This window comes from Neopsephotus bourkii, unplaced genomic scaffold (assembly GCF_033783945.1).
Source record: "Neopsephotus bourkii isolate Nb327-2 ecotype Australia unplaced genomic scaffold, CSIRO-AGI_Nbou_v1 NB_955, whole genome shotgun sequence".
In the NCBI taxonomy this organism is placed as follows: Eukaryota; Metazoa; Chordata; class Aves; order Psittaciformes; family Psittacidae; genus Neopsephotus; species Neopsephotus bourkii.
This window is the reverse complement of record NW_026901449.1, coordinates 110,128-125,519: the sequence shown is the minus strand read 5'-3', so window position 1 is coordinate 125,519 and position 15,392 is coordinate 110,128. Positions and strand designations below refer to the sequence as shown.

The following is a 15,392-nucleotide window of genomic DNA, read 5'->3' as shown; positions in this document are numbered from 1 at the left end:
TCATTTTGAGTTTACTCTTGCAAGTACTGTGCAGGGTTGTTATGTTTCTCTTTTTCTGTATCTGACACAGAAAACAAGTGCGCACCCAACTGCCTAAAATTACAGAATTTTGTCTTACACTTTTCTTATAACACTGGAAAACTTGGAAGCTCTTCCTGGTTTCAGAGAAGGAAAATAAAAGACTTAAGGAAAACTGTACTTTGCATCTTTCCTCAGCTATTCTTATTTCCCCATTACTTCACTGCTTTCCAATCTCCTGTCATAATCAAGTAGCTCCCTGCACAGGCAAAGCTCTGCATGTAACCATAAACTGTTATCAGTATTGGAAATAAATATACAGCTGTCTAAAATAATTCTTACCTATGTTCATCTATGCTTAAAAGAGTTCATAAAATCTGCAATATGATGAGCTATAGTGAAAAGTGAAGACACTATTATTCATTTAAAAAGTTGGGGGTTTGCTCATTTTTAAGGAAAACCCATCATTTTCTAACAGGATAGATCCTGGAAAACTCTACACGAGACAAATATGACAGATTATTCATAAAAGTCCAACTGTAGGATCAGAACTTCATTAAGCAAAGCAGCTCTTGTTGGGCATCTCTGGCCATGTATGAGACAAAAACCTTTTGAGCCTTAAGATTACGAAAGGCAAGTTCATGTACAATAGGCAAAAAATATTTCATATTCTTTGTTATCACTTTTCCTCACTGATTTCACTTTAAAAGGAGAAAACAAAAAGTTCATCATCAGAAGCCTGAATTACTTAGTGAAGATTGAGGAATTAAAGTGCTTGAAAATGATAAATTTTTCAAAAGACAGGGATATCTCTTTGTGTCACTGCCTCAAAAGTACTTCAGCTATTTCAGTAGCAGTGCCAGTTTGTTGCATAAAAAGTCACAGCGTGATGCATGAAGTCACTGACCTTTCTCCAGAGCTGTGCTTGCCATAGTACCTTACAGCTTGTATGTGAACAACTACAAAATCCAGTAACTGATCTCTAAAGGAAATCAACATAACCCCATAACCCCTTCTGCTGTCAGTGCTTGCTGTCAAAACAGCAAGCACTTTTGTATCCCAGTTGTTCAACAGTTACCTTTATCAACAACTCGATGACTTCTGTATGAACAAGACCATGCACTGGCTCGTCATTGATATGAGTTATCAGGTCTCCAGCTTTTAAACCTGCTTGGTAAGCCGCACCTCCTTCTTCCACATTCTGGAAATCAGAGATGAAGAGGACAAAATGGACCCCTGTTTAACCGTCCTGTTTTAAAGATCAGGCTTTTTTTACTGAAATCCTTCTACCTCAGTCAGTATTAAAGAACACTTACAGATAATAAGTTATATAAAGAAAGAAAAAAAAACCCTCAGACCAGCCATTTCACCATCAACTACTCTACTCAAACTTTATATTTACATGGGGTGTTTCAAAGCTCACTGAAACACTGCCTGTTGCCACTGTTATTGTGGAACATCTGTATAGCAGGGCATTTTTTATGCATGACAAAGAAGGAGTGATTCACTCCCTGTGGCAAAATGTCATAACTGAATCAAGATTTTTAGCATGTGACACTGAGAAATACTGATGTAATTAACACAGTGGTCATATGAAATACCCTAACCATGATAAAAATTAACTCTACCATATAGTTAAGGATTGCTTTCATTTGGTTCAAATTCACCAGGCTGCCCATTAGAGGAAACAGTACATCACAAAGGGGGATAACAGACCAAAACAAACTGAATTTCAAATAATTCTGAAGAGGGCTTACATAATTCATTGTAAGTGAAGAATTTTAAGGCATGAAGCCACCACTGAAGCTTACAATGCTTATTGAACTAATCCCAAGAAAGCTACAGGGTCTTGAAAACAGCCAAGGTTTCACTTTTACTGCAGTGTACCATTTTATTCTCTTCCTTTCACTAATGGTAATGCTACACCAGTGGCAAGAAAACCAACTTTTGTATTTATTCCATTATCAAATGTACCCCTTCCTCTACATTCAATGTTCTTGATGGGTTAATAGGTCTGAGAGGTAAACATGAATGAAAAATGAGTAATACACTACCACATCAGTAGCATTGCTACTTCAAGATCTACAATACCTACTTAAAGCACTGTACAAAACTTCAAAGCTTTTGATATTTGTGGTAATCAACTTTTCAAAATTACTTAAGGTATTTTAAATATTTCATACACACACAATATTTATGCATAATATATGATATAGAATACACGATGTTATCAACCTCAATTATAAAATAAAAAATGCATAGATATTTACAAAAATACGTATTTATTTTACAATTAAGGAGGTTGACAACCAATAAAAGAACTTCCGTCTTTTCCTTTAGACTGTCTCCCACTTGAAATTAGTTGTGAAGAACAAAAGATACAGGATTTATTCAAGACAATCAAGTCTTTTTCCTGTGTCTAGCACCCAGAAGTACACACAATTCCAAGTGATTTACACATTTCTACACAAAAGAAAGCCAGTGCTTGAGATGAGCCTACTTGTGTCTAGTAAAATACCACTGATTTCATTAATCCATTAACTGATGCAGTTTAAGACTCCCTGTGTGTTTCAACTATTTCTGTTTACCATCTCCTGGCTGTGCAAATACTGCCCTCAAACAAAGAGGGGCTGCACCAACCCTTTGGATTTCTAAGCCACAGCACTTTGAACTTACACATGGCTATTCGCAACTGCCAAACTTTCCAAACGGGAAAGTACAGAACAATGTGGAAGGGCATCATATGTGGTAGCTTGTGTTATCCCTACAGTCAACACCAGCCTTGTGTACAGGCACAAATTTCATTCTAAGCAAACTGATTGACACAACTTCATGATTTACACGGCAACAGTCAACAGATACCACAGGTATAAAATTCAAAAGAAAATTCATCATTACAGTTTTCTGTGGCTGAATACAGGCAAAAAATGTATTATCTTACCCAAACAATATGATGTACAGTGTAGATATCACTGTCACCCACGTAAACCCTGATTGCTCGGATGGTGAAGCCATACTTTTTTCCTGAACTGTGAATTACTACTGGTTGATGAGGACTTGAAGCAGCAATCGATGAATCACGGCTGGGAGATGAATCTCGGGAGGATGAAGGATCAGATGACAGGGAATGAGGTGACATAGGACTTCCCAAAGGAGAAACGACAAACATATCTGGAAAAAAAAAAAAAATCTGACAATTTAAAGTACATTCTGAGCACACACAAATACAGACACAGAACAGGGAATGCGCTTAATTTTATGACATCTTTATGTCAAAATTTATCACTGTCTTTGAATACTCTCCTCCTCCATCAGTGTTTATCCTACCTGTCAACAATCAGATCTTAGAACTTCTTCCCCTGTAGTGTAAAGTGCATTTTTTAATGCAAGGGTTTTTTGTTACATGTGTTTCCTTTTAGAAATGAAATACATTCATTGCTAACTTTCAAAGAACAATTCCAGCCTCTTCCTAACAAATACTCATTAAAAAAACCCAAACAAACCAGAGTTTGGTAGCAGGTATTATTTGAGGAGTACACCCAAAACCATCCCCAAATCATATAGCAATGATAAATAAAGCACTAGTTTGAATTTGGGGTTGTTTGGTTTGTGTTGGTTTTGGGTTTTATTTTGTTTCAGTTATATATACATACAGATAAAGACTAATGTAATTAAACCATATACTGGTATATAGGACAGTAACTCAATGCTTATAACAAGGTCCCACTTCTACATTCTGCCACACTATGTATGAACACAAGAGTTTCTTGCAACAACAGTACCAGTTACAGCTTCATTTTATTTCACTGTTTTGAATCACTATGTGCTTATTATTGTGCAAATGTAAACACAACTGCAGCAGCATAAAACATACTGTGGTGACTGTAACAGGGTGACAGCTCTGCAAAAGAATGCAACTCAGGTTTGGTGTCCCATGTCAAGCCATGTAATGTGAGGGCAGATACACTTTGACAGCAGAAGCACTACTCCCTGAATTTGAGTCACCAGAGGTTCCCAGAGATCAGTACCACTAGGCTAATACTGAAATCCCACAGAACAGCCAAACCCCAAGGGTGGCTGTCACTGTCACCTTCTAGCTCATTTCATGTCTCGAAGGTAGTTGTAGAGAGCAGTAAGGTCACCCCTGAGCCTTCTCTCGATTAAAAAACCCCAGGTCCCTCAGCCGTTTCTCACCACACTTGTGTTCCAGGCCCTTCACCAACTCTGTTGCTCTTCTCTGGACCTGCTCCAGCACTGCCTAATCAAGGAGAACCTGCGGATGAAGCACTCTATAGACAGACAGGAAAAGCCTCACGGTCACAGGCCCTTTTTCTCATGGGTGACTTCAACCACCCTGACATCTGTTGGAATGACAGTACAGCCCGGCGCAAGCAATCCAGGAGGTTCCTCGATTGTGTGGAAGGCAATTTCTTTCTGCAAGTAATAGAGGAGCTGACAATGAGAGGTGCCGTGCTTGACCGACAGGGAAGGGCTTGTTGGACATGTGACGCTTCAGGGCAGCCCTGGATGCACCGATCACGAGATCACAGTATCACAGTATCACAGTATGTTAGAGATTGGAAAGGACCTCAAAAGATCATCTCGTCCAATCCCCCTGCCGGAGCAGGAACACCTAGATAAGATTACACAGGAACGTGTCCAGGCGGGTTTTGAATGTCTCCAGAGAAGGAGACTCCACAACCTCCCTGGGCAGCCTGTTCCAGTGTTCCGTCACCCTCACTGAGAAGAAGTTTCTTCTCAAGTTTAAGTGGAACCTCTTGTGTTCCAGTTTGTACCCATTGCCCCTTGTCCTATCACTGTTTGCCACTGAGAAGAGCCTGGCTCCATCCTCGTGACACTCCCCCTTTATATATTTATATACACTAATAAGGTCACCCCTCAATCTCCTCTTCTCCAAACTATAGAGACGCAGCTCCCTCAGTCTTTCCTCATAAGGGAGATGCTCCACTCCCTTAATCATCTTAGTTGCCCTGCGCTGGACTCTCTCCAGCAGGTCCCTGTCCTTCTTAAACTGAGGGGCCCAGAACTGGACACAATATTCCAGATGCGGTCTCACCAGGGCAGAGTAGAGAGGAAGGAGGACCTCTCTCGACCTACTAACCACCCCCCTTCTAATACACCCCAGGATGCCATTGGCCTTCTTGGCCACAAGGGCACAGTGTCGGCTCATGGTCACCCTGTCATCCACTAGGACCCCCAGGTCCCTCTCCCCTACACTGCTCTCTAACAGGTCGTTCCCCAATCTATACTGGAACCTGGGGTTGTTCCTGCCCAGATGCAGGACTCTACACTTTCCCTTGTTATATTTCATCAAGTTATTCCCCGCCCAGCTCTCCAGCCTGTCCAGGTCTCTCTGGATGGCAGCACAGCCCTCTGGCGTGTCGGCCACTCCTCCCAGCTGAGTGTCATCAGCAAACTTGCTGATAGTACACTCAATTCCCTCATCTAAATCATTGATGAATATATTAAATAATACTGGTCCCACCACCAACCCTTGAGGCACTCCACTAGATACAGGCCTCCAACTAGACTCCGCCCCATAGACTACAACTCTCTGGCTTCTCTCCTTCAGCCAGTTCACAGTCCACCTCACTACCCAATCATCCAGACCACACTTCCTCAATTTAGCTGCAAGGATGCTGTGGGAGACTGTGTCAAACGCTTTGCTGAAGTCAAGGTAGACCACATCCACCGCTCTGCCATCATCCATCCACCGTGTTATTTCCTCATAAAAGGCTACAAGATTGGTCAAGCACGACTTCCCCTTGGTGAAGCCATGTTGACTGCCCCTCATAACCCTCTTATCCTTGATATGCCTTAAGATGGCACCAAGGATAAGGTGTTCCATCACTTTCCCAGGAATGGAGGTGAGGCTGACTGGTCTATAGTTACCCGGGTCCTCCTTCTTGCCCTTTTTGAAGACAGGAGTGACATTTGCTTTCCTCCAGTCCTCAGGCACCTCTCCCATTTCCCAAGACTTGGTAAAGATGATGGAGAGTGGTCTAGCAATGACCTCCGCCAGTTCCCTCAGCACCCGCGGGTGCATCCCATCTGCACCCATGGATTTATGGATGTCCAGATTGCTCAACGGGTCTCTAACCCATTCCTCATCGACTAAGGCAAACCGCTCCATTGACCTGTCATGATCTGAGGTCTCAGTGGTACAGGACTCTTCAGGACTGCCTCCGGCAGAGTAGACAAAGAAGGCATTCAGTAACTCTGTCATCTCTGTGTCTTCTGTCACCAGGGCACCCGTCCCGTTCATCAGCGGGCCTACATTGCCTCTGGTGTTAGTTTTATCTGCCATGTATTTGAAAAAGCTCTTTCTGCTGTCCTTGACCCTTCTCGCCAGCTTTAATTCCAAGGAGGCCTTAGTCATCCTAGCAGCTTTCCTACATCCTCTAGCAGCAGCCTTATATTCCTCCCAAGTGGCCAGCCCTTCCTTCCATGACCTGTAAACTCTCCTCTTCCACTTTAGCATACCCAGCAATTCCCTATTTAGCCACGCAGGTCTCCTGACCCTCTTCCTTGACTTCCTACGTGTCGGGATGCTCTGATCTTGAGCTCGGAAAAAGCAGTCCTTGAACGTCAACCAACTATCTTGGGCCCCTTTACCTTCAAGCAGCCTAGCCCATGGGATTTCCCCTAGCAATTGCTTGAAGAGGCCAAAGTTTGCCCTGCTAAAGTCCAGGGTTGCAATTCTACTTGCTATTCTACTGGCCCTACCACACAAGATCCTGAATTCCACCATCTCGTGGTCGCTGCAACCAAGGCAGCCCTCAACCTTCACTCCTTCAACCAGACCCTCCTTGTTAGTGAGGATGAGATCCAGCAGCGCTCCTCTCCTGGTTGGCTCATCCACCATTTGCATGAGGAAGTTATCATCCATACACTGGAGGAACCTCCTGGACTGCGGCTGGGTTGCCGAGTAGTCCTTCCAGCAAACATCAGGGAAGTTAAAATCCCCCACAACGACCACGGCCTGTGACTGTGAGGCCGCTCTCAGCTGCCTGTAGAAGGCCTCGTCAACTTCCTCACCCTGATCCGGTGGCCTGTAACAGACCCCCACAACAGTATCGCCGCTGCCAGCCTGCCCCTTAATTCTCACCCACAGACTCTCAACTCGCTCATCATCTGTCCCCGGACAGAACTCAACGCACTGTAGCTGCTCTCGCACATAAAGAGCACCCCGCCTGGCTGGCCTGTCTTTCCTGAAAAGGACATAGCCCTCCATGACTATATTCCAGTCATGTGAGCTGTCCCACCACGTCTCCGTAATTGCCACCAGGTCATAATCTCCTGACTTAACACAGGTTTCTAGCTCCTCCTGATTATTTCCCATGCTGCACGCATTGGTGTACAGACACTTCAGGGAGCGAGCTGAGCACACCGATTTCACCCTAGGATTACAGGAGGCCTCCCAGTCTTCATCAATTCCGGAGCGCTGTCCCACTGAGGCAAGCCCAGCCACAACCCCATCCCCCTTCAAATCTAGTTTAAAGCTCTCCAAATGAGCCCTGCTAATTCGTGTCCCAGCATCCTTTTGCCTCTGTGCGATAAACCTTTCCCACATGCCATTGTCCAGACTGGTGCCCTATAAAACCAGCTGTTATCAAAGAATCCAAAGCCCTGCCTGCAGCACCAGCCTCAAAACCAATCGTTTATGGACTGAATTTTCCCATTCAGTCCCACATCATCAGTGGAAGATGGAAGGAGTGAGGAGAAGATCACTTGAGCCCCAGAGTCTTTCACCATCCACCCCAAGGCCCTGTAGTCTTTCTTCATCCCCCTCAGACTGCGGGAAGCAGCTTCCCCCTCACCCGTCTGGAAGACCAGCAGCGGGTAGTAGTATGTCTGGTGCACCAGGTTGGGGAGCACCCTGGTGATATCCCTGATCCGGGCTCCAGGCAGACTACACACTGGACAGGCAGCCTGGGAAGAGCACAGGGATGTTGTCCGGGAAGCTAGGAACCAGGTTAGGAAAGCTAAGGCCCAGTTAGAGTTAAACTTGGCTAGGGATATTAAGGGTAACAGGAAGGGATTCTACAGGTACATAGCAAATAAAATACAGACTAGGGAGAAGGTAGGCCCCCTCAGAAAGCTCTTGGAAGAACTGGCTACAGGATTTGGAGAAGGCTAAGGTTCTGAATGACTTGCCTCGGTCTTCACTGGCAAAGGCTCTGACCACACCACCCAGACACAGGGACTGTGAGAATGAAGACCCTGAGCCCACTTTGGGAGAGGATCTGGTTCAAGACCATCTTAAAAATCTGAACATGCACAAGTCCATGGGACCTGATGGAATCCATCCGCATGTCCTGAAGGAGCTGGAGAATGAAGTTCCTAAGCCGCTGGCCATCATATTTGTAAAATCATGGCAGTCAGGTGAAGTTCCCAAAGACTGGAAAAAGGGAAATATAACCTCCATTTTCAAGAAGGGGAAAGTGGATGAACCGGGGAATTACAGACTAGTCAGTCTCACCTCTGTGCCTGGCAAAATCTTGGAGCAGATTCTCCTGGAAGGCATGCTAAGGCACATGAAAAACAACAAGGTGCTTGGTGACAGCCAGCATGGCTTCACTAAGGGGAAATCCTGCTTGACCAGTCTGGTGGCCTTTTATGATGGGGCTACAGAACTGATGGACAGCGGTAAAGCAGCTGATGTCATCTACCTGGACTTGTGTAAAGCGTTCGACACTGTCTCACATGACATCCTTGTCTCTAAATTGGAGACACATCAATTTGATAGGTGGACCACTCGGTGGATAAAGAACTGGCTGGATGGCAGCATGCAAAGAGTTGTGGTCAATGGCTCAATGTCCGGCTGGAGACCAGTAACGAATGGTGTCCCTCAGGGATCGGTGTTGGGACCGGTCTTGTTCAACAACCTGTCGTGGTTTAACCCCAGCCAGACAACTTGTGCACTTACTCCCAGTGAGTGGTGCCAGGCTGGAAGCAATCGAGGCCCATGTTAGTCCCCCCTTCCCCAGGGGCTGCCCCCCCCTTCCCCACTCCCAAAAGGATGGGGAGGAGAATCGAAAGAATGCAACTCCCACAGGCTGAGATAAGAACAGTCTAGCAACTAATGTATAATACGAATCACCACCGCTACCACCAACGACAACAATGATAAGAGAAAATAGCAAGGGAAAGGAGTACAATACCACGCGCCGAACAACGAGTCCAAACCGGCCGACCCCCTGTCCTTCCGGGTAACTCCCAGTTCCCCCCTGGGCATGACATGCTGTGGTATAAAATACCTCTTTGGTCAGTTTCGGTCAGGTGTCCTATCTCTGCTTCCTCCCCGCTTCCCCTCCTCCCTGGCAGAGCATGAGACTCACAAAGTCCTTGGCCAAACCAAAACATCATTTTTATCAGCTTTGTTCCCAGCCCGAAAGCCAAAACACAGCACTGCACCAGCTACCAAGAAGGAGAAAAAATGACTGCTGCTGCTAAACCCAGGACACATCTTCATCGCTGACATGGACAGTGCGGTTGAGTGCACCCTCAGCAAGTTTGCCGATGACACCAAGCTGTGTGGTTCGGTTGATACGCTGGAGGGAAGGAATGCCATCCAGAGGGACCTTGACACGCTTGTGAGGTGGGCTGATGCCAACCTCATGAAGTTTAACCATGCCAAGTGCAAGGTCCTACACCTGGGTTGGAGCAATCCCAGGCACAGCTACAGGCTGGGCAAAGAACAGATTCAGAGCAGCCCTGTGGAGAAGGACTTGGGTGTGCTGGTCAATGAGAAAATGAACATGAGCCAGCAGTGTGAGCCTGCAGCCCAGAAAACCAACCGTATCCTGGGCTGCATCAAAAGGAGCATGACCAGCAGGTCGAAGGAGGCCATGCTGCCCCTTTACTCTGCTCTTGCAAGACCTCACTTGGAGTATTTTGTGCAGTTCTGGTGTCAACATGAAAAGAACATAGAACTGTGGGAACAAGTCCAGAGGAGGGCCACGGGAATGATCAGGGGACTGAAGCACCTCCTGTATGAAGACAGGCTGAGAAAGTTGGGGCTGTTCAGCCTGGAGAAGAGAAGGCTGCGTGGAGACCTCATAGCAGCCTTCCAGTATCTGAAGGGGGCCTATAGGGATGCTGGGGAGGGACTCTTCATTAGGGACTGCAGTGATAGGACAAGAAGTAATGGGTTAAAACTTAAACAGGGGAAGTTTAGACTGGATATAAGGAGGAAATTCTTTCCTGTTAGGGTGGTGAGGCAGTGGAATAGGTTGCCCAGGGAGGTTGTGAATGCTCCATCCCTGGCAGTGTTCAAGGCCAGGTTGGACGAGGCCTTGGGTGGTATGTTTTAGTGCGAGGTGTCCCTGCCCATGGCAGGGGGGTTGGAATTTGATGGTCTTAAGGTCCTTTCCAACCCTAAGTTTTCTATGATTCTATGTCTCTCTTGTAGTGAGGGGCCCAGAACTGAACACAGGATTCAAGGTGCAGCCTCACCAGTGCCCAGTACAGGGGGATGATCACTGCCCTGGCCCTGCTGGCCACACTACTACTGATACCGACCAAGATGCTGTTGGCCTTCTTGGCTGCCTGGGCACAAGCTGGCTGATGTTTAGCTCAGGCCCTTTTCCACAGAGCAGCTTTCCAGACACTCTTCCCCCAGCCTGTAGCGTTGCATAGGGTTGTTGTCTAAACCCAGGACCTGACACTTCTGGCACTTTGCCTTTGTTGAATCTCATACCACTGGCCACAGCTCATCAATGCAGCCTGTCCTTGCATCACTCATGGCACTCACAAGATGAAACACACATTTCAACCAAGCTCAGCTGCCTCGCCTGCCAAACACAAAGGCCACCCATCCTTGTTCAGTCCTCTGGAGCCAGTGTTCCAGTAGTATTCAGCCAGGTGAAAAAACATCCTTGAAAATGGATGCAGCACAAGGGTGAAGTACCAAAGCTGGTTGTAAATTTGGCTGCAGGCACACCTTCTGGGAGCTCAGCAAGAGTGGCCTTGCCTTCTCACTCCACCTATGGCTCTGCCACCAGCCAGCCCCATGAAGCTGGTTCCATGTGGTACTGTCCAGATAAGGTGGTTTCCTCCAGAGCTGAAAATGTTCACCCTTTCACATTGGGTACAAAGGCCTACTTTGAGGAGTGATCTCAGGGACAACAGCCAGCAGATGCTGGCCCCACACCTCTGCAGCTCATGCCCAAAGACCTTGATCCGCTACTATGTGTCTTCATCTTTGACTAAAACCCCCCCAGTTTTGTCTCATTTAAGAGCTTTAATACCCAGATCCCCCACACTCTGCCTTCTGCTGTGCCTGGGACATGCCCGGTGACGCTCAGCTATATGACTCAGGTCAGGAATACTGGCTGGCTGTTGCTGTAGTTTACTTCATGGATAAATATTAATAAGGTAGGTTTTTTTGGACAGCAGGCACAGCTAATGTATTGTATTTTGGTTAATACAGATGATGACAACATTTTAAGTGTAACTAAAGCTAAGTTTGTATTTTATAGAACAATGCTGACATTAAACTGAAAAAAACTCAGTAACTGAAAGGAAGTAACTCAGTATGTATCATCTCTGAATTTAGTGATTCTTGCTTGACAACTGTGAAAGAACTACTAGAGTACAAACTGATGACTAACTCTGGAGTGTTTCTTGGCTGTGTCTGTATCATGCTGTTGTGACAGCTAATCTTTCTGGCTTATCACCTTTCCTTATGGGAGAAGGGGAAGAACTAGTGAGGCTGAAAGTGCTGCTGTAACAAACTGCTATTCTTGCAGCTCCATATAGTGAACTACATAGAAATCAAGCTATATCCCTACTGTATAATGGGCCAAAGACTGAATCCTGCATCCTGCTGTGCATGCACATGGTCAAACACAAAGTAGTCACCACAAAGCTGTGTTTTTGCCTGCCAAAGAAGGTCCTTCAGTTGTAATGTGACCACTGTAACTCACTGACGAGACTGGACCACCCCAGTAATGCACGTGAACAAGAGAAATAAAGCGTGACACAATTCATTCTAGCCTCTCAAAAATATTGCATTTATGTCATAAAACATCAAACATGCATAAATCATAACAATTCAAACAAAAATATTTATCTACCTCCTGGGATCATGAGGGACAAAGCACTCGCAGAAAGGGACTTTGTGACTTTTCCAGAGATCTTCTTTTTCTCTGTGCTTTCTAATCGCTGGCGAGCCATGTGAGATACAACTTCATTGGGTGGCTTTGAGGAATTATCTCTACTGTCCACACTCTCAGTTCTTCCATTTAACTGATCTAAGTGCTCTGAAAAGCTGCCAACTGTACAAAGAGGAAAGGACAAACACGTTGAGGGAAAACCAGGGGTCAGGGAGGAGAAATGGTACAAATGTGACATAGGTTTTTTTCTTTCAAGTTCATAAAACAACATGACAGTAATCTGAGTAATTTTTTCTGAACTCAAGAATGAATAAATGTTAACAAAATGAATTGAAGCAACCGTTTTTTCAGCCACTGACTAAAAATGAAGCAAGTTTGGTATTTCTATATGCAGCACTCACCAGCTTAAGCATACACCTATCTTTTATGTGAATTCCCCTGAAGTAATGAAAGGCTCTAATCCTGCATAAGTTGCTATCAGCTTCACAAGTTTTCAAAAACTCATTAGAACACTGAGCATAATTTTATCTTTAATTATTATTATTTGCTTTTATTCTTTCGGTGTTTTTCTACCACAAAGCAGAAAGATATCTGGCACCACTAAACTCAGCATTACAACCACATTGGTATTAGTCTACCATAGGTAATGAACTTCAACGACACTGTATGGAGGAATGACAGCAATGTTTCAAACAATGAAAAAAACCATAAAGGCTCACACACCAAGGGTAGGTTGCCTATTCAAAGACACAGTATAGAAATTCCTAGTATTAGTTTAAGGTCACTGAGTGTCACATTGCTAATGGACCAAAGAAAAAAAGAAATTACTCTTAAGTGTAACAGAAGTGGATCATTTTAAGTTATCACTGTGACTGCTATGCTAAGGCCAATGCTGTAACACAGGCAGTGAGCAGGACTTGGAATACAGCACAGTCAAGGTTTTCACCAAGAAAAGAAGATGGAAATGGCTGTATAGCTGGGTGAGCCTGAGGAAATTTATCTCTCCAGAAATGGGGAGGAGGAAGGGGAAGGAAAATGAAAACTACAAGGGAAAGCAGGAGTATGGGAATAGAAAGGCCTATCTTGAGAAAACTCAGTGAGATACAAAAGAGAAGTAAGCTGAAGACAGGTGAATGTGTAGAGAAAGTAACTGGAATCTATTTATGGACAATAATGAAACCGATATAGGCCTAGATCTATGTTAAGTATCAGGAGTTCTAAATAGTTATACAAAGCTCCTGTCCAAAAGAATAAATGAAGCAAGACGGTAGGGCCCTGGAGCCTACTGAAACACACGCAAATACTTCAGCTGGGAGAGGGATGCACAGAGCAAATAAATAAGGAAGGAATAGTTTACAACACTTCCTTTTAGACTCCTAATGACAAAAATGATTTCCACAAGTCAAAGACAATCCTACCAATTGTGAAAAGTGTGTGTCATTAAGATGTCTTAATTAAAACCACACAATGGTGTAGCATGGAGAACAGTAATACAGGTCCACTGCAGAATGCTAAAGAAAAAAAAAAAAAAAAAAAAAAGGAACACCAACTAGATAAAAAAAGTGCTTGTAAGTGCTCAAGGGATTTAATACTCCTTTTTGCCACAGAAGGATCCTGCAAAGGCTCAATAGTCAAGTCACTGTTTTATTCACTTGCTGAGAAGCCCTCCAGACTGTGGGGTAACTCCATACGTTGGTGTTTCCAAAAATGTTGAAAATTTCATATGTATTTTCACAAGATTTTATTAGCTTGAGCCTAAGCCCAAACCAGACCCCTCTTAAGATGGCTATTTTTTAAAGCAGTTCTGAAATACCTGACTTTAAATCCATGAATGTTTCTGCTAAACAAAGAAGGCCCATGATTGTTTCTAATGTCAAGAGACCCATTGTGGATTACCTGACAGCGTGGAGCTGCTGTTCGTACTTGCTGGAGTGGTTACTTCAGGTTCATCTTGCACTACTTCCTCGCTCACAAATACAGGCTTTTCCTGTTCCTCCCGAGGTCCTACTAAGCCAGCAGAATCATCCTGTTCTCCTTCGGCTGATATGGCCAACTTTGGAAGCAAACCAGAGCTGCAACGCTGCCTACTGCTCTCAGTGTCAGAAGAGATGGATGCAGATGTTTGTTGTCTGCATTAAAAATAAACAAACACTCATGCAGTTACTGAGATAAGGAGGCCTGTCACCCGGCAAGCAGGACATGGACCACTTCCAGAACCTCCTTCTACTTACATTTCAGAATATTCTGAACTCCAGCTTAAAGATTCCACAGAAGGCAACGCCACACTTTTTGTTTTGTCTCCAGCGTCTTCCTTTTCTTCACCTTGCGTTTGAGCAACTCGATCTATGCTACTAAAAACCTATTGCAGAGAGAAAAATACCAACAACAAATAAACAAAAACCCCAAGTCACTGCTGATGTATTTGACAGAAAAGGATATGCAGGAAAGCACATTTCAACAATTTCACGATTCTAAACGCTTACACAATATTTCAGAGTGCAAGCTTCAAGCTTCTTGAGCCTTTTAAAATTCCAAAGTTTGTGCTCTTAAAATGCTTTCCTATTTTGCTTTCTTCCTCCTCATGTACAGGATCATGAATAATATCTATTCTCATTAGAGATTTATAAGCCTTTTCGTCATTTCACTGTGTGAACCAAGAGAATACAAACAAAATCCACAGCCTTGGGATCTCTAAGACCCAGGATAATGCACACCTTGGATTAATTCACAACCATAAAACAAATCAAGGTAAAAAAACCCTTAACCCTAATATACTTAGTGTTTACCAGTCAGGTGTGGAAACTGAAAGATTAATCTGAACTGACTTTGAAGTTAAGAAAAAATTACTTGGCTAAAGGACTTAGAGCAAATAAACTCTGATCATTGAAGTTTGTTTGCTTAGCTAACAAACAGCATACACAAGTTGTCAGCTGTATATTCTACAGCCTGAGAGGCACAGCTAGAAATGCAATGACATAATGACATTAACAAACCAAACTATTACAGTGGTACAGAACTTTGAAAAGAACAGAAGTTCACAGAATCACAAAATGAGGTTGGAAGGACCTCTACCAGGTCATATTGCCCAACACCTCTGTGCACAACCAAAGTCAACTTGGAGCTGGTTGCTCTGGCTAATATCCAAATGGCTTCTTAAGACCTCCAAGGATGAAGACCCCACTACCTCTCTGGACAACTTATGCCAGTATTCAATTAGCCTCACAGTTAAGTGTT

General features: G+C 44.3%; 1 protein-coding gene across 1 annotated transcript in view; it reads right to left on the bottom strand.

Moving 5' to 3' along the window:
- LOC133215132 (microtubule-associated serine/threonine-protein kinase 4-like) overlaps positions 1 to 15,392 on the bottom strand; it is a 117,910-nt gene that overhangs the window by 8,792 nt on the left and 93,726 nt on the right. Inside the window, exons 19-23 of the mRNA XM_061358899.1 lie at positions 14,390 to 14,517; positions 14,055 to 14,287; positions 12,120 to 12,320; positions 2,960 to 3,189; positions 1,097 to 1,219 (exon numbers count right to left, since the gene is read on the bottom strand). Of these exons, the coding sequence (XP_061214883.1) occupies positions 1,097 to 1,219; positions 2,960 to 3,189; positions 12,120 to 12,320; positions 14,055 to 14,287; positions 14,390 to 14,517 (915 nt within the window). The remainder of the gene's footprint in view (positions 1 to 1,096; positions 1,220 to 2,959; positions 3,190 to 12,119; positions 12,321 to 14,054; positions 14,288 to 14,389; positions 14,518 to 15,392) is intronic.